This window comes from Ciconia boyciana, chromosome 4 (assembly GCF_034638445.1).
Source record: "Ciconia boyciana chromosome 4, ASM3463844v1, whole genome shotgun sequence".
NCBI lineage: Eukaryota > Metazoa > Chordata > Aves > Ciconiiformes > Ciconiidae > Ciconia > Ciconia boyciana.
Window position 1 is genome coordinate 52,672,573 of NC_132937.1, and position 27,767 is coordinate 52,700,339.

The 27,767-nt window shown below is 38.6% G+C and overlaps 1 protein-coding gene across 5 annotated transcripts in view; it reads left to right on the forward strand.

Moving 5' to 3' along the window:
* Positions 1 to 27,767, forward strand: part of CCDC171 (coiled-coil domain containing 171) — a 157,202-nt gene that overhangs the window by 91,747 nt on the left and 37,688 nt on the right. For 4 of the 5 annotated variants that reach the window (XM_072860212.1, XM_072860215.1, XM_072860213.1 and 1 more), the window contains 3 exons: positions 7,643 to 7,788; positions 10,792 to 10,846; positions 22,634 to 22,765. In XM_072860212.1, the coding sequence (XP_072716313.1) occupies positions 7,643 to 7,788; positions 10,792 to 10,846; positions 22,634 to 22,765 (333 nt within the window). The remainder of the gene's footprint in view (positions 1 to 7,642; positions 7,789 to 10,791; positions 10,847 to 22,633; positions 22,766 to 27,767) is intronic. The other variant, XM_072860214.1, reaches the window with a different exon arrangement.

Genomic DNA, 27,767 nt, shown 5'->3' on the forward strand with positions numbered 1-27,767 from the left:
TTTCTGCTATTAGCATAGTTTGTGTTCCAATATTATGAGGGTTTCTAATATAAAACAATCACAAGCAATTGTATTTGACATTGTGTCAGAAATGTGAAAATACGTCTGCAAGTATCCCTTAATTCACCAGTATTTTGTTGGTTATTTATTAAAATCCTTGTGCTGGTTGACTTTACTGTTTTGCTTAGTAGACCCACTCATGCTCTGTGACCTCATTACACAGGGCACTTCCAAAGATCTGAAGAGCCATTTTGCACCTTGTTAGATAAACTGTGATCTGTAAGCTATGTTTAACTGCTTCCATGCTACGTCACGTACTTCAGAGAAGAGTCATCAGGTATGTCCTTTCTCAGAATGCCAGCATATGAAAAGATTGCTGCTGTCAGGATGAGGGTCCAGTAGCAAAGAGGTTAAAAAAATCACTGCTTTTTCTGCAAAGCAGATAGAGGTCATTCAAATGTCCTTTTGAGTATATTTCTTTAGTCTAGAGAAGTGTTAAAGGGCATGTGAAAGCATTTGTTATTGAAGGGCTGTCATGGGTGGTCAGCCTCAGGTTAGCTCTGCTTTGCAAGAGCAGAACAGCCACATGGAGTTCATTTCAAACTGTTTTAAGACACTACTGCAGCCACTATGAAACACACAGTGAATCCAGATACAGTATGTGGATATTGCAGTTTGGTTTCCAGTTGAGAAGTGTAAATCCATCTTATTTGTTGACATAGCTCTAAACGTATGTCTTCGATGTTATTTTTTTCATGTATCGATGAGAAGTCTCAGTTATGAATTCTTTTTTGACACAGAACTTTTTTTCCTGAGATCTTTAATCTCCTGTTTTGATAGAAGAAGTTTCATTTTGAGTTGTTCTTGATCTGTAAGAATTCTTTTCAGAAAACATCCTGTGGACATTCAGCTATATAGTTTGAGCTAATGTAATTTGGTTTGCATTACAGTCATGCACACTAAAAATACAGTTGACATTAAATATTAATGTCACTTTTTGTACCTTTTGGATTTGGACCTTTCAAAGACGCAAGATTTCTCTAGGTTATCTCTAGGTTATCTCTAGACTGTCTTTTGAGGGGCACTCAGAGACCATCCTGAAGATTATATTTGCCAACAAGGATAATGGGAAGTGTGTTTCAACTGGTGGAGGAATGGATGCTGGCTAAACTTTGTATTGTTTTTGTCATTATGGAATTTTATCAGTTATGTGTGTAGGACAGTTTTCAGGATGTATTCAGTGTACAGGTCTTTTAAAAAGTAATATTTTGCATCTAAGTGGAAAATATACATATAAAACTTCACCCTGAAGACAAAATCTTTAATTTTGCAAATTAGTTAATAATACACATATTGCAGTATATTTGCATATCTTGTAGCGCTGTGTTGTGTCTGCGTAATTTAATTTAGTAAGCAGTTTGATCTAGCTTTAGTTGATCTTGGAAAATATGCTCACAGTATAAATGTCACACATGCTTTGCATGAATTTAAACTGTATGACTGTCATCATTCGTCTAGAATGATTGTCCATCTGTTCTCTTTTGAAGAGAGTGCTTTTTTGTCTGTAAAGTATGTAAATGTTAAACTTTGATTTATTTTCGTAACTGGTTTTGAAGGAAGAGATTCCTCACTGCAAAGCCTAAGTTTGTTAAAATTTTTTGTGGAAGAACCCAGCCGACAGACATCCAATGAGACTTTTCTTCAGTGCTGTCAGTTACTTGCTGTTCTCTCCAACAAATGGTTTTTCATACTCAGTTTATGGGGAAAAAAAGCCTAAATCTAAAATATCTCTAAAGGGAACTCCTTCTAAGGGTTCTGATGAAAACTCAACTGATCTGTGAGATTTTGGTGGACTATAGAGGAAGGAGTGCAGTGATGTCTGAATTAGCACCGGAATGCCTAAACATCTGAACTAAACAGATAACTGGCATTTTATGGAATGTCAATAAATTGGAGTTTGGCTTCTAAGTTGGTTCAGAATTATTTGTGCTTGAAAGTGAAAGCTCAGCATCTTCACAGAACTATGTGCAGACATAGTAGGTTTTTAAAACCTTCATTCTTCTTATCATATTTAGCCTCAACTTTCTAACAATTGTAATTGTCCACAGAAAACATTTCAAGATAAATGCATTATCAGGTTTTGAAATTTTCTTATTTTTGTAAATACTAAGACCTGGGGAGCAAAATAAGGGCTATATTGTGGATTAAGTGAAATATCTCAAGGCTGTGCTTTTCTGATAACTGAACCTGAAGTGACCTTTCTCAGACACAATTACAGAGCTGTATGTTTTTCCTTTAATTTCATCAGGGGTTTAATTAGTATACAAATAAAACTTCCCTTATCTTCCTTTCTACCTAATTGGCTTGTCTTCGCTTATATATGAAGAATGTGAAAATGGGCTGTAATTAGGGTGACCGTGTTAACCTTTTTTTCTCAAATGTACTGTTGCCTAAAGGCCTCAAGGCCTAAAAACAGTGCTTTGGATTATTGCTTTGCAATCACTACGGCTCTCCCATAGGTTTTCTCATGAGCAGAAGGGCTTTGGGTGCTGCAGGTTCCCACTGCTTAACGGGATCTTCATTCTTCTCCCCACTAAATGTTTATTGATTATCTCACTGCTCCACACTCAGCCTCCAACAACTTAATATCAGGTGACAGTCAAGAGAGTTCTCCAAGTAATTAGAGTGGAGCATTGAGGGAACAATTAGGAGCAGAGTTATTAAACTTGATTTATCCTATTCTCTCCTGAACACTTTCTTGGATATCAGAACATCACACTTTCACAATCTACCCTGGCTGAGAAATTAGTGGCTAACCTGCTGCTTATCATTGTTGCCTTGCTGCCTTGAGGCACACCCTCTTGGTTTCAGTCACTCAGCTGGAAATATTAGAGTCCATAAAGTTTATCAAGGGTTTTAATTAGATCAATCTGAAGAAGGAAAAAAAGAGAGGCTTAGCAGCCATTACTTTAGAATACTCCACACTGTATTTGAGCAATTTCCAAGGCTTGACTTTAACCCACAGTAGCAAGGAGCTTCAGCGAATGCTGAAACTGCTTTTAGAGAGCTAAAATCAGTTTACATTTTGCTTAGATACTGCAATATTTTTGATAGGTAAAGTCTGAATCCTTTGGAGATTTCTGTAAGTAATCATGAAAGTTTTGAATATAATAAAGCAGCTGTTCAGTGAGATGCTTGATTTAACCATTTCTATATTGGTTTGTCACCAGCTAGCATGGATTGGTGGCCATGCCTCTCAAAGAGTTACGCTTCATGCTTTCATCCCTTTTATTGCCTCATTAGTAGGCCTGCGCTTGCAATTGGTAAGCAAGATTAGTTAGCAGCTCCCAGAAGATTTTGACACCTAGTGGGTCTCTTCACCATTTGTGGTCAGTGATGAAAGCTTTATGCGGGAGCCGACAACTCTTCAGCCCCTGTAGAAGGATAGCTATCTAATAAAAATGCAATAAATATGCATAATGTTTGCATAATGTTCCTATTATCCTGTCTTCCTTCATTCATTTAGACCACTAGAATCTTGGATCCAGAATGTGTTCCAGCAGCCTCTACATCAAAAGTTGCTTGCATCAAAATATTAGCAGTTATCTATTCTACATTGGCCAGAGCTCAGTCCTGTGACTGCATCTTAAAAACAGTTTTTTCAGTCAGATGGGAAAGTGAGGTGGACAAAGCATTGGCACAAGAGACATTGTTCTCTGTTCAATAGATTTTGTTTCTCAAAAGATGGGTATTTGGGCTGGGGGGGACTTACTCGGCCGGCTTTCAGAGCTGTTTCCTCAATGCTGACTTAGCCTAAAACAAACAAACACTAAACACAATAAATGGAAGAAGATAATATTCTTTGTTCTTAAATTAAAGACGGCTCCATTTATCCTTGCTAATCCACATCTGGTTTCTTGAAAATAACTTTTCTGAAAATCTGACAATTCACAAATTCAGCTGTTCAGACAGAACTTTGATAGCTGCTGGTAGCATTAGGGTAGAATTTCTGAAAGCACCACTCCTGGTTTTGGATATCTTTATGCTAATAATGCAGTGGAAGAATGAGATCTATGTGTTTATCTTTTCTTAGGTGAAAAATAGCATTCTTCGTCGAAAATAATGACATAAGAGGCAGAATAGAGTTCTTCAACCTGCACTAATTTGAGCAAGACTAATATTAACATTTCTGGGGTTTAGAGTTTCATAAAAAACTCCTGATTGTTTTTTTTTCTTACAGCAGTGATTAATCTCTGCCTGGATTTTGTAAACTGCTGAACAGAGAGTTCAGGTAGTGGTGCTTTACCTTCCAAATACACTGCTGAAATAACTGGTTGCTTTTTTGTCTTGAAAGGTGTTTGAAGAAAACTTACGCCAATCCATAGATTTCAGTTTATTTTGCAGGATTATGCATTTTATGCTGTACTTTGTTATTTTATAGAAATTTTCTCTAGCATATTGTTTTTTGAAGTGCCTTTGACTCTTGGCTAGGGCTAAAGCTTTTTCAGATTAGTTGAGTTTTCAGTGCCCTCCAAATTTTTATCAGCCTTTTGTATATACTGTTCCTAATACATATCCACAGCATAATACATATTTTCCATGTTCCACAGTCCTGGTCAAGTACTCCTGAGTACAAATTACGTGGAGCATTCTGAGAACTTAAGCAGAAAACATATCCATAAATTTTGAAAACAGCATGTAAGAGCTTGGTCTTGCAACTGTGCAGCCTCCTCTATCCTTCTGTATTGGTTTAGAATCTGTCAGGGAATTTGCATTTTGTAAAAGAATGTTTATAGCCACCTATTATAATTTATTTCTAAACAGGCAATTAACAGCTGTAAGTAAAATGTAACATTTAGCAAACTATGAAGTCACATTATTAATACTCCTGTCTATAAAAGTATTGATTTATCCCAGCAGAAAGGAGTAGCAACTAGCCAGGTTCCATATTAATTAGTTCTGTGTGCTGTTCAGAAGGGACAGGCAAGTAAGGAGGGGCAGAGGGTTGCCCTCTACATCAAGAAGTAGATAGAGTGTGAAGAGCTGTCTCTGAAGAATAGCCACAAGCAGGTTGAAAGCTTATGGGTAAGAATTGGAGACTGAGGCAACAAAGGGAACCTTGTGGTTGGTGTCTACTACAGGCTGCCCGATCAAAGGGAGCCTACTGATGAAGCCTTCTGACTCCAGCTGCAGGAGGCATCGTGCTTGCAGGCTCTTGTCCTGCTGGGGGACTTCAACCACCACAACATCTGCTGGAAGAGTAGCATGGTGAGCTGTAGGTGATCCAGGAGTGCATTGAGGATAACTTCTTAAGCCAGGTAATAGACAGTCCTACCAGAGGGGATGTGATCCTGGACCTGTTGGTCACCAATGCAAGTGAGCTAATCAGAGACATCAAGATTGGAGGCAGCCTGGGCTCTGGTGGTCATGCAGTGGAGTTAACAGTCCTGAGGCATATGGGACAGGCGAAGAGTAAAGTCAGGACCCTGAATTTTAGGAAAGCAAACTTCCTGCTGTTCAAGGAGCTTGTCAGTAGGACCCCCTGGGAAACTGCCCTTGGGGACAAGGGAGCAGAACAGAGCTGGCAGATCTTTAAGGACGTTTTCCATAGAGCGCAAGAGCTCTCGATTCCCAGGTGTAAGAAATCAGGAAAGGAAGGCAAGAGACCAGCATGGATGAGTCGAGATCTGCTGGTCAAACTAAAGGGCAAGAAGGAAATGCACAGGCAGTGGAAGCAGGGACAGGTATCCTGGGAAGAGCATAGGGACGTTATCTGGTTGTGTAGGGATAGGGTCAGGAAGGCCAAGGCGCGGCTGGAGCTGAACTTGGCAAGGGACGCAAGGAATAGTAAGAAGAGCTTCTATAGGTATGTCAGCCAGGAAAGGAAGATCAAAGAAAGCGTACCCCTCCGATGAACATGACTGGCAAACTGATAACAATTGATGAGGAGAAGGCTGAGGGACTCAACAGCTTCTTTGCCTCAGTCTTCACTGGCAACCTCTCCTCCCACACCTCTTGAATGGATGGACAGCAAGGCAGGGACTGGGGGAGCAAAGTCCCTCCCACTGTAAGAGAAGATCAGGTTCGTGACCACCTGAGGAACCTGAACATATGTTAGTCTATGGGACCTGACGAGATGCATTCCAGAGTCCTGAGGGATGCCTGAGGGACTGGATGCCATCCAGAGGGACCTGGACAAGGTCAAGAAGTGGGCCCATCTGAATCTCATGAAGTTCAGCAAGGCCAAGTGCAGGGTGCTGCACCTGGATCAGGGCAACCCCCGCTATCAGTACAGGCTGGGGGATGAAGGGATTGAGAGCAGCCCTGAAGAGAAGGACTTGGGGGTACTGGTGGATGAAAAACTAGACGTGAGCCAGCAATGTGTGCTCACAGCCCAGAAAGCCAACTGTATCCTAGACTGCATCAAAAGAAGAGTGGCCACTCTGCCCCTCTACTCCACTCTGGTGAGACCCCACCTGGAGTACTGCATCCAGCTCTGGGGTCCTCAGTACAGGAAAGGCATGGACCTGTTGGAGGGAGTCCAGAGGAGGGCCACAAAGATGATCAGAGAGCTGGAGCACCTCTCCTGTGAAGACAGGCTGGGAGAATTGGGGTTGTTCAGCCTGGAGAAGGCTCTGGGGAGACCTTATTGCAGCCTTTCAATACTTAAAGAGGGCTTCTAAGAAAGATGGGACCAAACTTTTTAGCAGGGCCTGTTGTGATAGGACAAGCGTAATGGTTTTAAACCAGAAGAGGGTAGTTTCAGACTAGATATAAGGAAGAAACTTTTTACAGTGAGGGTGGTGAAACACTGGAACAGGTTGCCTGGAGAGGCTGTAGATGCCCCATCCCTGGAAACATTCAAGGTCAGGTTGGACAGGGCTCTGAGCAACCTGATCTAGTTGAAGGTGTGCCTGCTCATTGCGGGGGTGTTAGGCTGGATGACCTTTAAAGGTCTCTTCCAGCCCAAACCATTCTATGATTCTGTGATTCTATTTGTCATCTATTGGATTAATCTGAATTGATTTAAAGCATGTTGTTTTAATGCTAAGCTGGAGAGAAACATTAAAAAAATTCACATACTGTTTTGCATATTGGAAAACTAATGTTAAACACCATAAACCAGTGATCTATTCTTAGCAACAATTGCAGCAAAACTATACTTAATGCACTAACAGAGAATATTAGATTCTAATTTTTTTAATCCTGAATTTTCTGGATTAGTGCAGAATATTTAAATAAATGCTACTTTGTTTATTCCCTTTCTTTCTTTGTGAATAATGTTAATTTTAAATAAAGTTTTGAGAATATTCTGTACTCTTTAAAGCTGTACTCTTGATTATTTCCACTGTGTTTAGATCTGGCATTTGTAAATAATAGTACCTGTAGCATAGTATATGTACCTGTTTGATCAACAAATCACTTTATTTTATAAAACATATTTGTATGTAGGCAATATACTAAAAACCGGGGGATTCTGAGTTGGTAATGCTTTTGCTAGAGAATTCATAAAACCTTAGTATGTAATGGTCCAAATCTACTTCACAGTCAGTCTGTTTTCCACTTTGTTTAATAGCCTGTGGCATAAATTGAAGTTAATTATTTGGGCTGACAGGTAACTCTGCTTTCTGTCTGCTTGCAGAGACTCTCTGAGGCAAAGATGGAGCTGAGAAGAAAAGATCAATCTCTGCGTCAGCTCAATAGACTTCTTACCCAGCTGGAGCAGGACAAGCGTCGACTGAAAGAGAGCATCCACGTTGCAGAGAGTGCCCTCTGCATGGCAGCGAAGTGAGCACTGGGACCTTGGGGAGATCACTTAAAACGGACAAAAGATCAATTCTTACTTTCATGCACAGGATTTTAGCCTTGGCTAATGTAATGCTAGAAAACAAAAGTACATCTGTCTCTCTTTGAAATTCAGTGATATTCTTCTAAAAAGAAAACTGTTAGTTCAAGATACTAGATGGTATGTTTTCGGTAGTTATACCACAATAGTGCTCCAAATTCTGGGTCCTGAAATAGAATGGGCTTTTTTGTTTGCCAGTTATCTTCTGAATTGACAACATCTCTTTGGCAGATCCCTAACACTTTGTTTATTTAAGAAATGCTTGCTTGTTTTCTCTGTTTCCACATAATCTTTTTATAGAGAGATACAATTTATTTATAATAAATACAGAAAGGTCAGCTAGATGACAGGTCTTAGCTGCCAAAGGGGCTGAAACACATTTTGGACCTAGTCTTACCTGTGGAACAGGATAGATCTTTCAGCTGATTTCAGAGAGTTTCGGATTTAGACTTAAAACCCATGCCTTTTTATACCATAACCTGGAGAGTGGAAGGAAATGTTCAGGGACCAATCTTGAAAAGATTGGTAGTCAAAAGGTGTTCTATTGACTTGAATGAGATTATTACTAACCTTTTACAGTCATATAGTCAGATAAAAAGATAAATCTTTGCAGACGCTGTTATCTATTACTCTTACTGCAGTATGTACTTTGAATATTGTTGGTCCATGGGTAAGATTTTAAAAAAGTTTAATTTTAAATTAAAATTTCTCATTATACCCAGGATACATTTGACCTCTGAAGAACAATAGCTTAGAAGCTTTAAGGGTTTTATGTACAAGTGAAATAATGTAATTAATATAGTTATCAGGGACATGTTTAACAAGCTAATTAAAATGACAAATGTTATTTAGTTTGAGTGTATTAAAGCAGATGTGACCTGAAGAAGGATTTGTTCTGGAAAGCTTGCCCCTTTTCACCCTGCCCCAACCTATTTTACACACTCTAGTAAAGATCATTCCCTGTGGCCCTTCTTATATTCAGAAAAGGTTATTTTAACATGAAGTGGTTTTTAAATTGGGTTTATTTCTGTATATAGCAGTTGAATATTGACAAAGAAAAAACCCATACCATTTGTTGTTCTACCAACTCTTCATAACAAATGTCTTCTTTTATCTTTGGAACATATAAGCAAAGTAGATGAAACAGACTTTACTTTTGTCCAGAAAATCTTATTTTAATACCTCTTTCATAACCTGAGTGATTGTAAGCAATGCATGGGTGTCTTTCAAGTTCTTTCCTAATCTTTTGTACAGCTTTAAAGGATAGCAAGATGGCTGGCTCATTCTGAGAATGGCTATCTTTTTTTTCTTGCATTGGTGGCCAGCAGTTCTGTTCCACTTTCCTCCAGAGTAGGAAGCAGTATTAATAAAAGTGTCTGATAGCAGTGAACTTGACAGAAATTTAGTAGCCTTTTGGTCATTCCTCTGCTAGATAGAAACTCTATCAAACCTTCACCCCAGCTTTTGTGTAAAAGATGGTGTAAAGCACGTTTCTCATGCCTGAACTACATTTCTAGATGATAATACTAAAGAATAGTTCTATGATCCAGTTCCAATTTCCCTTACACCTGTGGGAGTCAATGAATATATGAAATAAAGATTGAATGAAATGTGGATCCTGGCATGTAGGGGTGCAATAGATTAATTTTTTAAACTTTTTTCCTAGGTGCTATAAACAAATATTACCAGACTTTTATTTTAAGATGTTATTTAAGATAATAAATCAACCATAGTCAGAGGGCTTTATGTTCACAAAAATAAGAACCTGGGGACCACCTATTAACCTGGGTCCAAAATTCCATCTAAAGTTACCGTCCTTTTTATGATGAACACCTGAGAATATGTGAGGAACAGACTGACTTCTATGTCAGTAACTAATTTAGAAATTAATGCTGTTGAACTGGCTCTCTAGAACTGACTTCACCCAGACAAATAGCAGTCACTATATAAATGAGGCCAGCAGAGAAGGTGAACAGCATGTCCCTGTCAATCTAGTGCAAAGAAAGGCAGGATCCTGTAAAGAGAAAAAAATCTATGTGACAGCTTTACTAGGAGTGTAAAAGCCAATCCTACTTTTCTGGCCACCTTCCTGTATTTGCTGTTAGGATAGTATGAATCAAGAAATGAGGAAGCAGCGGTCATTCCATGCAGAACAACACCATGGTTTTGACTTCTGTTTTAGGAACTGTGAGAGCTCAAACAAAATATTCACGTAGCTGGCAAGGTAAAAGACAGTCCTGGAATATTGAGGTGTATCAGCTTTTCTGGCATAGATTCCATTTGATTTCCTGTGGTGTTTTGTTGGTCACGCTGTCCTGTTCTCCTTAGTCATATGGTATTATGCAACTTTAATTCCATTTCGGTTGATGCATCAGATGAGACCAAGGTGTTTTATGGCAGCATGACTGATCAAACTTGTCTTTCTCACTGAAGCTGTAATCTGCAAAAAGGCATAAGAGTACTATTTCATTCTCCAAACTTCTGTTTCGTAAGGATAGGATCCTTGACTGGACTTCTTTTGGAAAAGGACCAGTGGAATGTTCGGGTTTAGAGAAGACAGGAAGACTTATATGCATATAAGTACATAGTTGTTAGGGCTATACAATTAATGAAAAACATAGAATTTGTCAGTGTTTTCCAGTATGAGAATGTAATCTGTTCCTGCTAGAGCCTGGACTCTATGCCTTTAAATACAGCTAGTTTAATTGCTTATCCACAACAGAGGCATCTTTCATAGGGAAACATGCCAAATAGTTGTCCATGAACTATTTTTTTAGGGTTTGCATTGGAGGTATAAAAAGGAGAGATACAAACATAGCAGTTCAAGTTCTCAACAATTATTTTTAAAGATATGATGGTTGTAAAGTAGCAGAAAATTAATTTCTACATTAGTAGAGCTTCGGTTCTATTAACTGCTCTGTTTTTTTTTTTTTCTCTTATAATAGAGACAAAGAATTGATTATTAGTCATATGAAATCTGTGGAAGCCACTCTTCATAAGGTAAGAATTTGAAGTGTTCCCTCTGCATTTGTATTTCCAAACACATCGAGGTTTTACAACGGCTTATTCTCAGGGAAGGAGGGAAGTAGAAGTTGTTGTAAAGCAACTTCCTTTCCTTAAGAGTTTAAGTTTCCACCTTCAACTTCTTTCATCTCCAAAAACTGGTCATATTTCTCTTTCCTTTAATGTTCACAAAATGTGACAGTACCTAAACTGTGTGTTTTAGCTGCAGCAAACTATGCTGATAAGTAATGTCTTCCTTTGTGTTCCCATCTTCTTCATATTGGCTTCTTTTAAGCTTGGGAAATCTATGTAATGCAGAAAGTGCTGTGTTTTTACAGTAACGTGTATGTGTAATGTCCTTGGCCTTGGGAATTTATTGTTCTGGATTGCAAGTTTACATTTTGATTTAGAAAGCAGTGCTGTATATGCACAAGGATTGAAATGTTTGGGGAAAGGTTATAGGGAAGGTCACATGCTTAGTACTGATTTTCCTGATGCAGTGAACGGATTGAGAAACTCCCATCTTTCTTTGAGAATTTTAGTTACCACATCTGCTTCTTAGTTCTTGATGTACATAGTTGTTCGGCCCAAATAGCTTATTACTGAGTAGCAGATAATTTATCCTTTCTGGTTTGTCAACGTAAAGAATGAGGAAAACATAAGAATTAGAAATGTCAGGATGCTCCTTTCAGCAGGAACTAAAAAGAATTGATTGTAAATCATTCATAATTTGACATATCATTTCCCCTAGAAGAACAAAGGGAAGTTATTGATCTTTGTTTGGGAAATATCTGAAATGTAAACCCTACATCATCATGTTAGCAAATTATCTAACATTAATGAACATGTCTTATGTGTAAACTATCAAGTTTACACTGTTGTTGTTAAAGTTTTTCTCACACAGTGAAAAATCAGAACATGATGAAGTAGATGAAATAATAGTACAGGAACCACAAGCCTGTCTTTTCCCCCATAGAAATTCTGGGAACTGCTTTTGTTTTCAAAAAAGGAATAAAAAGAAAATGGATAAAGTTCAGAATCATCTGGAGTTCAACAAGTATTATTGTTAGCTGCAGATAAATGTATGGGAGTTTGAAGTTGAACATTGTGGTATTTCTATGTTGATGTATTCATGAGCAAATATCCACAGAATTCCACTGCATCACTTGCAGGATCTGTGTTATCAATGCATAATGCTAAATTTTTGCCTATAGAGCTCAGAGGGATTTTACAGACATCCTTAGTAATCTTAGTTAGACTCAGAATAAAACAGTATACACTGATATCCATTAAAGCGACCTCATTCGTTTCTGTACTCCATCACTACAAGAATTCCAGAAGGCAGCAGTGTACGTACTAGATCATCTGCCTTTGGGTATACTTGGGTGTCACATTCAGCAAACAAAGCAAGAAGAAGCAGAGCTGAGGGAGGCAATCTCTGTGTATGCTTCTAATACAGCTCTAGGCAAGGGATCATTTACAGGCTTACTGGCCCCCCTGTGACTGGATGGAAAATCTAGTGTCATACATTTGGCTTTGTCAACAAGTGCTTGGCCATGCTTGTGCCCAGAATGATTCTTTTAAGACCATTTCAGAGCCACCTTTTTAAATCATGAATATTTATGAAGCATAAATGTTGAAGAACTTGAGCATGTGCTATGCTAAGAGAGAAAATATTCTTAGCAGCTAGTTCCATATCCTTCATAACCTGAAAGATATTCTTTAGAAGGTTATTTTTTGTTTTATCCTGGGTCTTGTCATGTTAGCTATCTTCATCTGACTCCTGGAGCTGGATTATTTGCACAAGAGTTCCTGATACCATTAAAATAAGAGATCCTTCTTGGTTTTATACCATCTAAATATTGAAGACAAATATCAAAGTGCAAAGTGAATGTTTTACCAAATTGAAAAAAAAAAAAACCACCACCAAGGGCAAACAGAGGACCTCAAGAAGATTTTGTTTTGGTTCAGTTTTATTCACATAATATTAAAGATGACCAAAAGATAATAGCTGAATTTTTTTAAGATCTAGGTTTGGAAAACAGATGCAATTTTTTTTTTCTTCCCTAGAATCTATTAGATAGCCTTAAACTGAAAAACTTAGCAGAGTAGAACAGGTTTAAACATTGGCTACTTAGAGAACTTGTGTCCATGACTTGACCAATTCCTTTTAAAAAAAGAAAAAAAAAGCCCAATGTAAGATGCAAACTGGTAACAGAGATAAATTAATTTTTACTGGAAGTGTTCTTAGAAGAAATTCCATCTGCTTGAAGTTCAGACATAAAGAGTTTTCTTAAAAAGTCTTCTCATCAAGAGAAAAAGCATTTAAGTAAATGTCTTATTTTAAAACCCATCTGCAGTCCTTTTTTTATGTATGAAAAATAAATGATTTCTTGAAACACTTTCAAAAATATGTTGAGAAGTTTTTTTTTTTACAAATATACCCTTGTTATACTTGTTGATAAACTGTATTATGTTATTAATTTCTTCTGTACTTCTTAATATCATGTTTGCATAAACAGAGTAAGAGACATTAAATCTGTTCATTTTATACAACTAGATTCTTTAATGTGTAGTTAATGACTGATAGGTATGGTAGTCCCATCAGTGGAAGACATAATTTTACACTTTCTCTGCTAAAATCTTCAGCCTTCTCTTTGTATTGCTTCTCAGTTTGAGTGCCTGTGGTGGGTTAGCCTTGGCCAGCAGCCAGACAGACGCCCAGCTGCTCTCACTCACCCTCAACAGGACAGGGGGACAAAATAGGATGAGAAACCTTGTGTGCTGGGATATGGACAGGAAGATTGTGTACTAGTTACCGTCACAGGTAAAACAGAGTTGACTCGGGGAAAATTGTTTTAATTTATTTATTAAAATAGATTTGGATACTGAGAAACAAAGACCAAAAAATTAGCATCCTCCTGCCTTTTAGGCTCGACTTCACTCCTGACTCCTCTGCCTGTGGGGGGATGAGGGGCAGGGGATTGCAGTCAGTCCATAACAACTCCCCTCTGCCGCTCTTTCCTCCTCACGCTGTTTCCCTGCTCCAGTGTGGGCTCTCCACACGGGCTGCAGTCCTTCAGGAATACCTGCTCCAGCGTGGGCTCTCCATGGACTTCAGTTCCTTCAGGAACTATCCACCTGCTCTGGCGCAAGGTCCTCCATGGGCTACAGTGTGGATGTGTGCTCCAGCATGGTCCTCTCCATGGGCTGCACCTGATCCAGTGCCTCAAGCGCTAACCCCCCCCCCCCGCCCCTTCTTCTCTGACTTTGCTGTTCGCAGGTCTGTTTCTCACTCTTTTTCTTCCCTCCTTCTCTGTCTGTGTGGTGGGTTTTGCCCTTTCTTAAATACATTTTCACAGAGGGGCCACCAGCTTGGCCGAGGGGCTCAGCCGTGCCCTGTGGTGGGTCCACTGGGGCTAGCTGGAACCAGCTGCGTCCAGCACGGGGCAGCCCCGGCCTCTCCTCACAGAGGCCGCCCTGCAGCCCCCGCTGCCAGCCCTGGACACCTGCACGTGGTAGAGTGCTGTAACTGCCTCTTCTTCAGCCTCCCAAAATCCCTGTGCTCTGAACTCTGCCTGTGCAAAACACCACCTTGGGAAGTCATTCCAGTGAGTCAGCCTGTACAGAGCAGAACATGGTTTCTGTTTCCCCTTGTACTCTTAGCTTTTGAAACCTTGACAAGCTTTATGGGCTGGCAGAGTTTTCAGCTTGTCCCAGCCCTGGTTGCTTAGGATTTGGCCATTTTAACAGGTTAATAAAATACTGTGTCTTCACAAGCTTAGACTGTTACCCACTACTCTGTGAAGCTGGTGAGCTGTGATAATGAGTCAGTAAAAAAACCACAGAAAACCTCCCCAAAAAATATTTTTCCCAATACTGGTTAGCAGCCCACTCATTCTGACATTTTGGGACAGTTCAGGGATCAAAGCACCTATCTAGTGTGCTCCTTTCCTTTTGGCACTTGGTCAGAAAAATTCTTCTTCAGCCACTTCTGTAATGCACTTCATTTCTCCTGATTGAAAGGTTCCTACGTCAGCTGGCAAGACAGCTTCAGCGCAGACCTGTCGGCAGTTTTGTCTTGAAATCCTTCTACCATTTTGTTTAATTGCCTCACTGCTGCTCCCCTTCCACCCCTGTTGTCTTTGAAATGTCCCTAAACTGGCTATGCATGAGATTTGGGCCCCGCAGTTCTATCAGTTGAAAAAAATCTGAACTCTGTACGATCCATCCTGTTATATACTTGTAAAATACAAGGACAAAATTATCTTTCTTTATCCCATTTAATGATGTTTTTAATACAGAACAAAGAAACAGTTGGAGATGGGGTGAAACCGCTGAAGACTTGAGAATTACTAACATCATAGCATTAGATTGCTATTTCTGATGTGGTCCATAGCAATAAAATGCATTTCCTTAAGATGCTTGTTTTATGGCCTGTAAGAAATTAATTTACAAGAGGTTTGAGTCCATACACAAGTGACTACATCAGTAAAAACACTCGGTTTTTAGAAGACCACAAATTGATCAGGCCTTGAAAGAACACAACAGTTATGAGGCTTAAGTTAGTTGCCACAATCAGACTTCAACAGATGTGACCTGATACTTACAGCTGTACTGATCAGCCACATTTCTCGGAGTTAACTGGGATCTATAGTCTATCATGTTATTTAGATATCTCAATAATGATTTAAAAGCTCTTGTTTTAGAGATCTCAACTTGAAAATTTTTCCCTAGCCTAATGCCATTCCCAGGGCTGGTTCTTCTGTGTATTTAGACACATGAACAGAGTGAAGCCTGCTTGTGTGTGTGTACTCAGGGTCTATTCATTGCAGTGGTCCTTGGTTGTTCTAAACCAGCCCTATCACAAGCCTGCTGAAACAGTGGGTATGTGTACATGCAATAAAATCACAAAGAAAACCCAATCAGAATATTAAAATTCTAGATGACTGCTGTAAGAAGTTTATAGTGGGAAACAAGCTATTATTTCTGTGTGATAAGAAAAAAATGCAGTAAAAGGATTACTTTTTCTCCTCCATCTCAAATTAGCACCTCTTCATTTCAACGTTTTATGAATGACTTTTGTTTCCCCCCCTAGTAATCTGACTTTCTTGATCCTTGTTCCTAAAGATCAGTTGTGCAGGACATACAGGTGTTAGCACAGCTGGCTTGCTGATGACAACTCTGTCCATATAGCTGTCTAGTGTGTCATCACTCATATTGTTCAGTGTCATTCTGACCTAGCCAAGCTAAAAATGGTACTCCAGCTCAAGAGGGATTTAAAAACCTTGACAAACTAAAGATAAGACATTGCCGAATGTCATATCCATGTGCTTAACTGTTTTCAGTTTAGACATGTCTAAATAACTAATTTCAGGGTGCATTTGTCTTCTTTGTCTTTTGTTGTTTTTTTTTCTAAAGGCTGAATACTTTTGTATAGTTTGCCTTCAATAAGGAAAAATCCTTGTTTGGAGAATTGTGGAATTACTGAATACATTAACTGTTATCTTCTCCAGATATAGGTTCATTTTCAGCCCAAGGTCACTGAAATCCATTCATAGGGGATGTATTACAGTGCACATCCTGCAACTATAGCGAAGCTTAGGTGCAGTGGTCAATGTTTGCAAAAAACAACTCTGGATCAAATTAACATCTTATTCAACAGAGCGTGTAGTGTATGTGTGTGTGTAGTAATATACGAAAGCTTGAATTAAACTTACAGGTAAGCGTGGGGCAGTATTCTACTCTGAAAACTAATTTCCAGAATCATGACTAGTTGTTAAGAAAAAAAACAAAACCAAAAAAAGCCAAGCATATCCAAAACACCAGTTTTATGAGATACATGTCTCCTTACACAAATGCTGTTATACAGTAATTAATGTTCTTTTAAAAAACCACCTATGAAATGGCTTGTGTTGTAATTAAATATAGATTTGCATGGCAGTAATCAAAAAGGATAGTCACTAAATCTGTATGCTAATACAGAATTTTTTAGTAGATTTTCAATTAAATAAAATATTTGGTATACCTAATTACATTCATGTATGGCTACCTACAGCAGGGTATGTGCAAATGCTGTTTAAAACCTCCACTATCAACAGAAGTCAGACACTTGCGTTTGAGGCTGTATTCCTTCTTTTGATGAAAGAGTATGCAATGATTTGCTGGCCTTTAATGAGTACTCAAACCTAACTGTGACGGCCATATAACAAGTCTCCCTTCAACTGCACCATGTAGCTCTTTTTTCCCTTTCTCTCCTATGAGGCACAATTTTGTCTAAGCAAGATATGTTGTGATTTGGTGTAGTTTGGCTTTCTTGGGGAAAAAAAGAAGAGTTTGGGGGGGGGGGGTTGCAGTTCAATTGACTGGTTTGATTCCCAACGTCATTCCTCACCTGTTTTGCTCTCTCATTGTGGCTATAGTTTTCCAGTTTTCAGATGTCTGATTTAAAGTGCCTTCAGTTTAAGCAATGCAATCTTGTCACAGGTAGTGTCTCTACTTGTGGAGTGATCCTTGATTCCTGAAACATCCTGATGGAAAATATTGTGCCCATGATTATATAGGCCCTCATTCAATAAGATGAATATACACTTTTTGAGTGGTTTCCTTATTTTCAGGGCAGACTCAGACTCTGGTTTTTATGAGCAAGTGATATTAACAGATTGTCTCTTGGATCTGAGAGGGTGCTGTGGTATGGGTGCTTCTTCAGATGTCACATGTGCCAAATCCTTCAGCAAATCTTTTGGGGTCTGTATTCCCTTGAAGGGCTAACACTTCACGTGTGATCGCTGTTTTCTAGAGAGCCCATATTCAGGAATGACAGTATATGGATATATCCTTAGAAAGATCATCTGTATTGGCAACTTACTTGAAGAACTACTGTTATCAACACTATTCAGTACTATTGTTGGTGCAACTTCCTTCATGTATATTCACTTGTATTTTTTTGTATAGAGTAAGAGAGCATCAACAATTCATAACTAAACATTAAAAAATTAGGAAGTGTTCATGAAGGTTTAATTCTGTTCACCGATGTATATACTTTTTTATTATTCTCCTTAGTTCCATGATCATTTGTGCCACTGTAACAAAGACTTGTCCATTCAAATGATTTACTATATAACTTATTTCTGTTAAAGCGCTTCTCATCAAAGAAGGCAAAGGACCATTTTCAGTAGATGTGCATGTCCTTGTTTTGTGCAATATGGCCTCCATTCTACATACTGCCCTGGAGGTATGGACATTATGCGACTAAATCAGCCACATATTTACAAGACTGTGGTTAAGGCTAAGATGTGGTTTGCATTCAAACTGCCTCCTTCTATTTTAAAAAGTTCTAGAAACATTTTTGTTAATTATATGTCACGTGCAGAACACATAACCGTGTGGTAGAAACCATTTTGCTTGCACTCCTTTAGAATGATTTGCATAACATTTGTAGCTTCTGTTATCTTAGCAATATGGTCATCTCAAAGTCAAGCAGACTAAATCCTTATTTGCTGTTCACTTTTCAGCAAATCACTGCATCATTGTAGTTTTTGTTCCACTGTTTAAATTGCAGATGATATGCTATTAAAAATAGTAGTAGGAAATGAAAGTAAAATAAGCCCGAAGTCTTTTACTTTCTAGGTACTATTGTTTTACGTAGAATTGGTGAACTTTGAACTTATAAAAGGTTCTCCTATATAGCTTACATAGTGAAGTTCATATCTGTAAATAATTTTATTTTCTTTTTACCATAAGAAAGCATTGAATTAGGCCCAAACTAAGGAGCTAAAATCTCAGGTTTGTTGTACCAGTCAGACAGTAACCAGGCAAAGATGTCAGGGAGGGGTAAGCACATCTCAATACCATTTACAACTTGCTAGCATTTAGTATTATACCTCTGTTGGCATAACTGGGCATACCAGCTCAAACTGTGCAGAGAGGAAACAAAGAAGTGAGCACAGAAGTGGACTGTAGACAAAATTATTGTTATCTCTGATCAGCAGAGAATTTTTAATACAATTTTTGGACATGTAGAATTAGCCCATCAATTTCTGCACCTTGGTTCAGTCAATAACGTAACTTCAGTTTATTATTCAGTTTCAGCTTTGAACTGAATTCATCAGTACTTGATTGATTTTAAATTGAGTGGCTATAGTGTTGTCTTCTGTGTTGCTCTCTTAATTAATTAAAAAGTTAAACACTGTCGTAAGTCACTATGCTCCTTTGTTTTAAAATGTGTTGAGTATTGTAGTAGAGTTGTGTGGATCCGTTTGCGATTTTGCCTGTTTTCAGACAGTATTTATGTAAGGCTAAACTGAAAAATCTAATGATCATACTTAGCAGCCCCATGTCACAGTACTTCCTATGCTCCATATAAAATCAGTCTTGCAACTTTTCACGATCTCAGCCAAAATTATGTTTACCAAAATCAGAAATAGCCAAAATCTTCACTAGCATTGGATATAGATACATTTATATATTTCTTCTCTCTATTTGAGTACAGGGAAGTGGAACTGGTTTTAGAGATTTTTAATAATTGCAATAAGCCTGATTAGCTGATTATTTTTTTTAGATTATAGCATTAGGTCTCTAGCCTAAGGAGACCTCTCAGATAAAATAGTCTTGCTGTAGATTTCATGTGGAGAAAAAAAAAAGGTGTCATTAAATACAAAAAAGCTCTGAAACTTGCATTGTAAAGCCTAACTAGATAGGATGGTTTTCCTCCCTGTCAAGCTGTCAAAAAAAAAAAAAGTTTTTTAAAATAAAATTAACAGTTTTACCTTTGCCTGATAGTTCTGTAACCTAAGTGTGTATGTGAGTACTGGGCTTACTTCCTCAGGGAATGAGGAAATAATCACAGTCTCCCAACTCCTGTGGTTACCTTTCTGGATCTCAAAAAGCAAATAGCCAGGAAGTGATGAAATTAGTTCTTAACTAAGGTTTCATATAGGTACGGCCTATCCAGCGTGATTCCATGCCGGCATGGCCATTATAGCTTGAATAGGTATTCCTTGAATAGGTAGCCCACGTGAAGACCGTTTTCACTTTTAAACAGCGTAATGATATTTGTACAGTATATGCCCAGTCTTTTCTTCTTACAATTTTTCCTGAACCCTTGGGAGTATTTTTCAAAGGAAAACTCTAGCTTTATTTTCTGTTTCTCAGTATGCATGTTGATAATGAGATTCAAGCTTTACAATCTAAGTATTTACAAACACACAAAGTTTTGGGGTTGTTTTTTCAGTTATGAATCTTCATATCAAATACCATACTCTTTAAGGAGCTAATACGTACTTTTCTGGTGCGGTGGTATTAATGGCATATGTTTACCACAATTCAGCCATTTTTAAAAATGGCTTTTGTATTTTATTGTTCAGTGTCAGGCCCCAATACTGAAATGGAGAGTTTGAAACTAATAGGGTTAAAAGGACTTCCAGTGTCTGTATTGTGTGTGTGTTATACCTACATTGCTTATACATTGTTTTTTTCCCCCTAGTATTAGCAATCTGCTTTTGTACTTTGACATAGGAATTTCCCTTGTGAATTTTGTCACAGAAAAAAGAGAATCATCAATATCGCAGTTAAACTTGACTTTCAAAGCTAATAGTATCTCATTTGGGGGCTGAAATTTAATAAATTTTCTTTGATTCTGGGTGAGTTTTTAAACATCAAACAATGAATTGGCCAGGGTGCAGTAAAATATTTAGATCTATTGACTACGGTTCAGAAGGGTAGAAGGCAAAACACTGGTGGTTTGATGTTGATAAATTCTTAGCACCTTAATCCACATTAATGTTTTCTTTTATCTGTGTGCATACTGGCAGCAAAGACACTGAAAAGTTGGGATATATAAGCTATAAAAACGTAAATCAAGTATGTGTGTGTATGTGTATTTAAAGTAATGCATTTTGTTATATTCAGCAAGGTTAACATCTGACCGGAATTACACATGCTGACAGAACACTCTAGAGAGTGTGTTTGTTCCACAGGACTGTATATCCTGAACCTAGTGCTCTGTGTGTGCAAAAAATGTGTAGAGGACCTTTCCTGTTATAAAAATTGCATCATAGTGCATATGTTTGGCAGCCACAGGTATTGACAGGAATTCTTTAGGTCAACTTGGGAAACGTAGGGCTCCCTATTCCCACAGAACGGAGCAACGAATAAAATCTTTTCTTCTTTGTATCAGTAGATGTACACATGCATACTTCCTTTCCATCAGAGCAGATTTCAAAGGCTGTGCTATTATTTGAAATAATTTCACTCATAATCAACATTTTACAAAAGTCTAATTTTGTAGGTGGTTACAAAAAAGTAGTCTGGGATTTAAAATGAACAGACATACGTTTTAATTCATGTTTGGTGAGTTCTTTTGGGCAAGGGAGGCTCTAAGAAAAAATGAAGTTTATTTTAAGTAGTATTTAGTAAATGGTGTATCTGTTGATTTATAGGTATTTAGTATATATTTAATATATGTCTTAGTATCAGACTGCGTATTGTCATTGAAGGCAGTAAATTATTTTTGCAGTACGAGCTATTGCCGCTCAAAGGATACAGTGTACGCCACAGGAATGTATTTCATCTGTGCATTTGTACTAACGCATCTTGGCACGTGTGTCTGTCCCTCTGTACTAGAATCTAACCTGCCTCTGGCATCTCCCGGAGGTGGACATGGTAGCTTTTGCAGTAAATAGCACGAAAAATGGGTGCGTGGCAGCATACGGTATCCGAGTGTAAGTGACGTGTCCGTGGAAGTTACGTGTTAAACACCTGTAACTGCAGACCCGTGCCGACAGGCTAATTACACGTTGTGATACGTGGAAAAACGTTGCATATTCCGCCGCGGTACCCATACGCGTCTCGCGTGCAACGCTGGCACGTCCGGTTGCGTTTAAAGACAACAGCGTTCGCCGCCTTCGGTTGCGGAGCGTTTTTACCTGTGCGTTTGCGTCGCTCCGGCGGCACGCGAGCTCCTGCGTGCACAGCCGTGCCTCGCGGGGCCAGCAGGTGGCACTATGACACCAACGGCCTGCCGGCGCGCGCGGGCGCGGGCGCGGCGGCGCGGGGTGTGGGCGCGGTCGGCCGGCGTGGGGCGGCGCGTGCGGCTGCCCGGCTGTCCCGCCAATGGCGGCGTTTCCCGCTCCGGGCGGGCGTCGCGCGCGGCGGCCTGCACGTCGGTTAATGCCAATTAGCGCGTTGTTTCTTACAGGCAGCCCGCAGTGAGGAAGCCGGTAGCAGGGTTGGTGGTTTTTTCCTTCTGTTAATTGCCGAGCTACAGGTTGGTTTATTTTGCTTTGTTTGAGGATTATTCATTTTAATCTGGCGTTTAGCTGAATTGATGCTAAATGAACCTTATTGTTGAGGACTGACACGGCCTCCCTACAGGAGGCAGAACTCACGTGCCAGCATCTCGTTTGTAGGATCGCGTGAACTTTTTAATTTCATAGCTGGTGTTTGTTTGAGCCGAGGTACAATTACTATTTCTTTTCTTACGAGGCTTTTACAGGGGACAAGCCTGTGAAATGTACATACCAGGTGGGCTGGTGAGCCCTTAGTGTCTCTTCTTTCCTTCTCATTTCAGACCAGGGGAAGATGCTTTTTCTTCTTAACATTCTCTCCCAGCACTCTGAATTAGAGATTTATTTGCAACGAAAAATCAATTAGTCCTAAATTTATTCATGGATTTCAGGTCCAGCGATCAATGCAAGTCCACTCAGTGGGCTCAAGGGGACCCAGTTCATCCCAGTTAATGTGTCTGAAGGGGAATTACCATTGATGCTGTTTTTTTCCCTTTAGGTCAGAGATCAGACCTTGCTGTCACGGACTGCGGCAACCAGGAATGACTTCACCCTGCAGCTACCCAAACTGCACCTAGAGACCTTTGCAGTGGAAGGGCTGAAGGGCAGGCCAGAGGTTGTAGCATTTCAGGTTAGAGTCTAAAATAATCCTGTTTCTTTCTTTCCTTTTTTGCATCTGAGATAGAACAAGAAGCTAGGCTGCTCTGAATGTGTGGGGAACAAAAAGCTTCAAAACTATTGCAGTCAACAGTTGAAAGAGAAATAATTTCCATATATACTCTTGAATACAGTATTTCAGAGATGCTGTGAACTTTTAATTCTGCAGTTATAATGTAAAATAACTGGCGGGAATATGACCATGGAAAAATGCAGATGTTATATTTCAAAATTCGTATCACTCTATCCCACACCCCCTTTCCTCCCCCCCTTAATTTAAGCAAGACAAATAAAATAGGGGGGAAAAAAAAGACAGGATTTTTATGCTGCTTCTTGGTCAGGATCAGATTTTTCCATATTACAGTTCTAGAAGTAATAGTGGGTTTTGAGCATTCCTCATTTAAAAGAAACTGCTATTTGGAATTAGAAGCTATTGTGTTCATGTAGGTTTAAAGACTTGTATGTTTCAAAATACTAATTTCGTTAGGAGGAAACAATGGGGAAAAAAAGAGAAATGAACTGAAAATGTACATATTTTCAGCTCTGAAAATGGATTCTGTGCAATGCCTCCTTACTGTTTTTAAGTTTGTTATGTCTTATACACAAACTATCCCTTAGTCTTTATAGCTGTGCAGAATGACTTCATTCTTGTGATACATTATTGCTAAAGGCAGAACATTTTGTTTTCACAATGAGAGAACGAAAGGCAGAGTGACTACATACTTCTTTCATTGTGCTCTTCTATGTGAATCAGAGAGAGGAAAGCTAGTCATGTAAAGTGCAAGGAAGTCAGACAGTGCAAGTATTGCATAGTGTGTGTACATTTCTGTAGTAATCCTTTCTAATTTATTGTAGATTTTCTGTTCTAGATACAGTATATAATTGCAGGAACAGGGTCACAGAATCAAACATTCAAGAAAGGCAGATTCTGAGCTGGACATTTCTCACTGTTGCCCTCCTGCATGCATGCATTTCAATATGATAAGGATTTAAATTATGTGTGTATTATCGTGTTTCCATAATAAAGTAGTAATATCTAACACCTGAGATTCCCATGAACTTTAGTTAACAGAGCTGTACGTGTCTAGCACAGGGTAGTTGCAAATGTTTCCCCAGTACAGTGATGATCACTTTTAAGGCTGTGCAAAAGGTTCCACAGGTGGCATCTTTTCAAATAAGCTGTCATGGAAGTCACCAGCTTTTAAATACTGCTCTGCTAATTTGGTGGCCTATTCAGTGATAGCTGCCTTTTTTTTTTGTTCCATCCCAACTCCCATTCTTTTTTGACTTCAGAATGACTGTAGAAGCATTTGCAAGACAGTCTATTCCTTCTTTCTTTCTTTCTAAGAAGAAGAACAGAAACAGAAGTATAAAAAGTTGCATTTCACATTTGTACAGAGTGCTTGTGGTATACCTGACACATAGCAATGTGTATGCTGGGTAGCTTACTGGTGGTGCATGTAAACATAAGTTTTGTTCACCCGACAGCTCCAATTACACATGGTTACTCTGTATGTACACAAATGGCATCAATGGTTCACAGTCTATCTCACTGTGGAGCTCCTTTTCTCCCCTTCCCGTTTCCCTTTTTTCCCCGTTTCCCTTTTTTCCCCGTTTCCCTTTTTTCCCCGTTTCCCTTTCCCCCTCCTCGTCTCTAGTTATATAGTCCCTGTTTGATAACTTTTTAAGTACATTATAGAGATTTTATTATTAAATTTCCCTTTTATAGCTGGGAGTCAGCTAATTGATTTTAATTTCTCTGTATGCAAAGCTATATTAAGGGCAATCCTGCAATCTTGAATGAGGTAAGCAGTTAGTAATCACTTTATGGATGCTTCTTATTAAAACCAGTGGAATTGTTTGCATGCATGGTCTCTATAACAGCTGCTACTACACTTATTTTATAGTTAGTCTGTGACAAGTACATTTTAGTTAAAGGCCTTATTATCTATAAGTGTTAGACATAAGGAGTTTTTTTCCAAGTCTAAATTTATTGATATTTGGTGTTTTCTTTTAAAAACTTGCATAAAAATTAAGATCCTAAATTAGACAGTATGATAGGGATGAAGCACTGGCTATCAGAACTGTTGAGTACTCACAGGAAATTGTATTGTTTTATTTTTATTATTCATGCATCCAGTTGGTAGGTGGCTGGAATCAGTAATTGATAATAATTTTATATCAATTGGGTCAGTGTGTATCACTTTTTCATCATAGGAAAGGAAGAAAAAAAGCTAGTATATTTGTATGTGCATACACGTCTGCATAGGTTATCTTTCTTCCAAAGTTTTTGGAAAGCCAGTGGCTCTTAAAGATGTTTTGAATGAAATGTGCTATCCTTAATTTACTTGATGGGCTCAGCAGCATTACCAAACTATATTCTTTGTCGTTGGGAATACGAGAAGTCTTGGAATTTTTAAATGGCTGTTATCTCTATATGAATGTTTCTTGGGAAAAATATGCTTTCTTTATAGGAGACAAGTGCAAAGAAGATTGGCATAATGAACCTAAGTTGCTTGACTGTGAATCTCTATCAGAGATTTGCTTTTTTGTGGCATACTTAATTAATTATCTTGTAAAACCAGAAGATTGTTTTTTCTAGCAAATGGATCCAACATTCCAAATACCATGAATGTTTACAGGGCTGATCAAACAAACACACAAATAAAACCCCTGTCGTTCTCAAATGAAATAATTGTTAAGCTGTAGAGGAAGTGGTGTGCATCTTTTAAAGAATGTGTTGTACACTGTAGTGATAGATCTTTAGCTAATGAAATGAAATATGTAGGACACAAAGTTCTGTGTATCTTCTCCAAAGCCTGCACTTCATGTAATGGCTCTTGAATTGCAAAATTACATAATAGATTAAAATGTAAGTTATTCAACAAGAATGTCCTTGCACTGAGTGTCTTCTAAAGGCCCATGCAACTAGTGAAAGTATGAGTTAATTTGTAGGCACTTGTTAAATCCTTGGAAACTGTAACAAGAATTACTATAATAGTATGAAAATGTCACTTGAGATGGATAAGTAATGAAAAAAGTGCAATATCTCAAAGAGTAAAATGGTATGATGCCTATAGCTTTGAAACACTCTCACCTGGCATTTAATTGCTGTGAAGGATCTTATGTCACAAAGTTGTACTCTTTGTTACTTAGTTAAGTTTAAAAGTGGAAAAAATAGTATTATTTTCAAGCACCTGAAACCATGAGAACAGGATTTAAGGTGTGCTGTGGTGGCCATGCCTCAATGTTCCTACTGAAGACAAAAAGTAGAACTGTATGTAAAGCCTTCAATAAATACAGGATACAGGGTGAAAAAGAGCAACTGAAATAATATGGGATTCCTAATTCTAGTAGACTTGCTTGGCAGATGACTATTTAAATTAACCATTAAAGATTATCAACTCTTTATAAAATACAAAATTGAATTGTGCTACACCTTTAGGAAGAGGATAATGTTCTCTTAACGCTATTTTCTGACAGAGGTTATTGGCTCACAGAAAAAGTGGTAATTCAGAAAATTCATTCTGAATTATCTCAAGTACTTCTACATCAAATATGTAATTAATACTCATAGCAAGCAATTTGACATAAAAAACAATGCATACAGTCACCAAATAAACCAGATAAGGTTTAAACGTTCACATATAAATAATTAAGCATTGGTATACTCTCACAATAAATTTATTCTATTTGGAGATGTAGATGCAGGAGGATAAGAACTGGCATGAAAGAAACTCTTGAAGCAAATTTAGGTACCTCAGACTAGTTTTGCAATAGCAATAGGATGTGCAATGTATACTTGATGTATAAGTGCTTATTTCCCAAACAGGGAAAGGCTGACAGCTTCCAAATCGGTGGCTTTGCCCTGTGTACCTAGGTTATGCTCTATATCTGCTGTTGCAGGTTGGTTTTACAGGAGGTACAGGAGCTCTTTAAACAAAGTAGAGGAGCACTGCCTTTATGGAGAATGTCCCAGATGTTCTAATACACAGAAGTAACAGATCTATTCAGGCATTGTTAGTGAAAAACAGTGGCAACAAGAAACTAGCTGTGGTTGTCAGAATCACATCCGCTGTATGTCCGAAAGACATGCATATGGCTGTGTGATCAGACAGCCACTGATGTTCACACGTGGTAGCTGCCTGCAGATGTGCAATTAGCGAAAGAGTAATCATTTTCTGTGTCATGGGAACTACCTTGACCTCTGTCTTCAAAGTCTTCATTGGCGTATTTTATTAATTGGACCTATTAATTTGTGGTCGTTGCTTTTGGTCAGTATTTGGCATGGTCGGCCTCATCCCCCTCTAATATCTGGTTGCTAAAGGATATGTTGTGACTTCTGGATGTTGGTTTGGAAGAGAACCAATATTCAAAGATGAACTTGTGCTGCTGTTTTACAGGATTTATATGAACTAGAGAATACAAATGGGCAAGTTTTGTGTGTGACTTTAATGAAGATGTGAATATTTAATGCATTTATGTGGTGTATGAAAAAGCAGATGTGAGGATGAGACTATAGACAGGCTTCTGGTGTAAAAGGGGTGCACATACATGTATCTGTATTTGTCAATATTTATAGGTCTTAGGAGAAAGCATTTCTTTGTGTGCTGCCCTTCACCTGAGATGTAAGACTGACCTGACTGTTGGGAATCCCTTGCATATTAAGAAAATTTTATTTTATTATAACCAAGGACTTGAGTAGGTAAATCTGTATTTTTCATTACTAACCTCTCCCTTAATTCTGAAAGATACTATACACTTGTGGCATGCTTTCTCTCCTCCAGGTGGGTTTGAGATGGGTAAGTTTTCACTTTGTCTTGTCTGTCTGTCTCTATCTCTCTGTTTCCCTCTCTTTTTGTCTCTCTCTGTCACACGCTCTCGTTTTCTGCGTCACGCTGTCTCTCCCAGTGTCCTATGTGCACACTTTCCACTGCAGGCATGTTCTCTCTGCCACACGCTTGCTCACTGCTGTG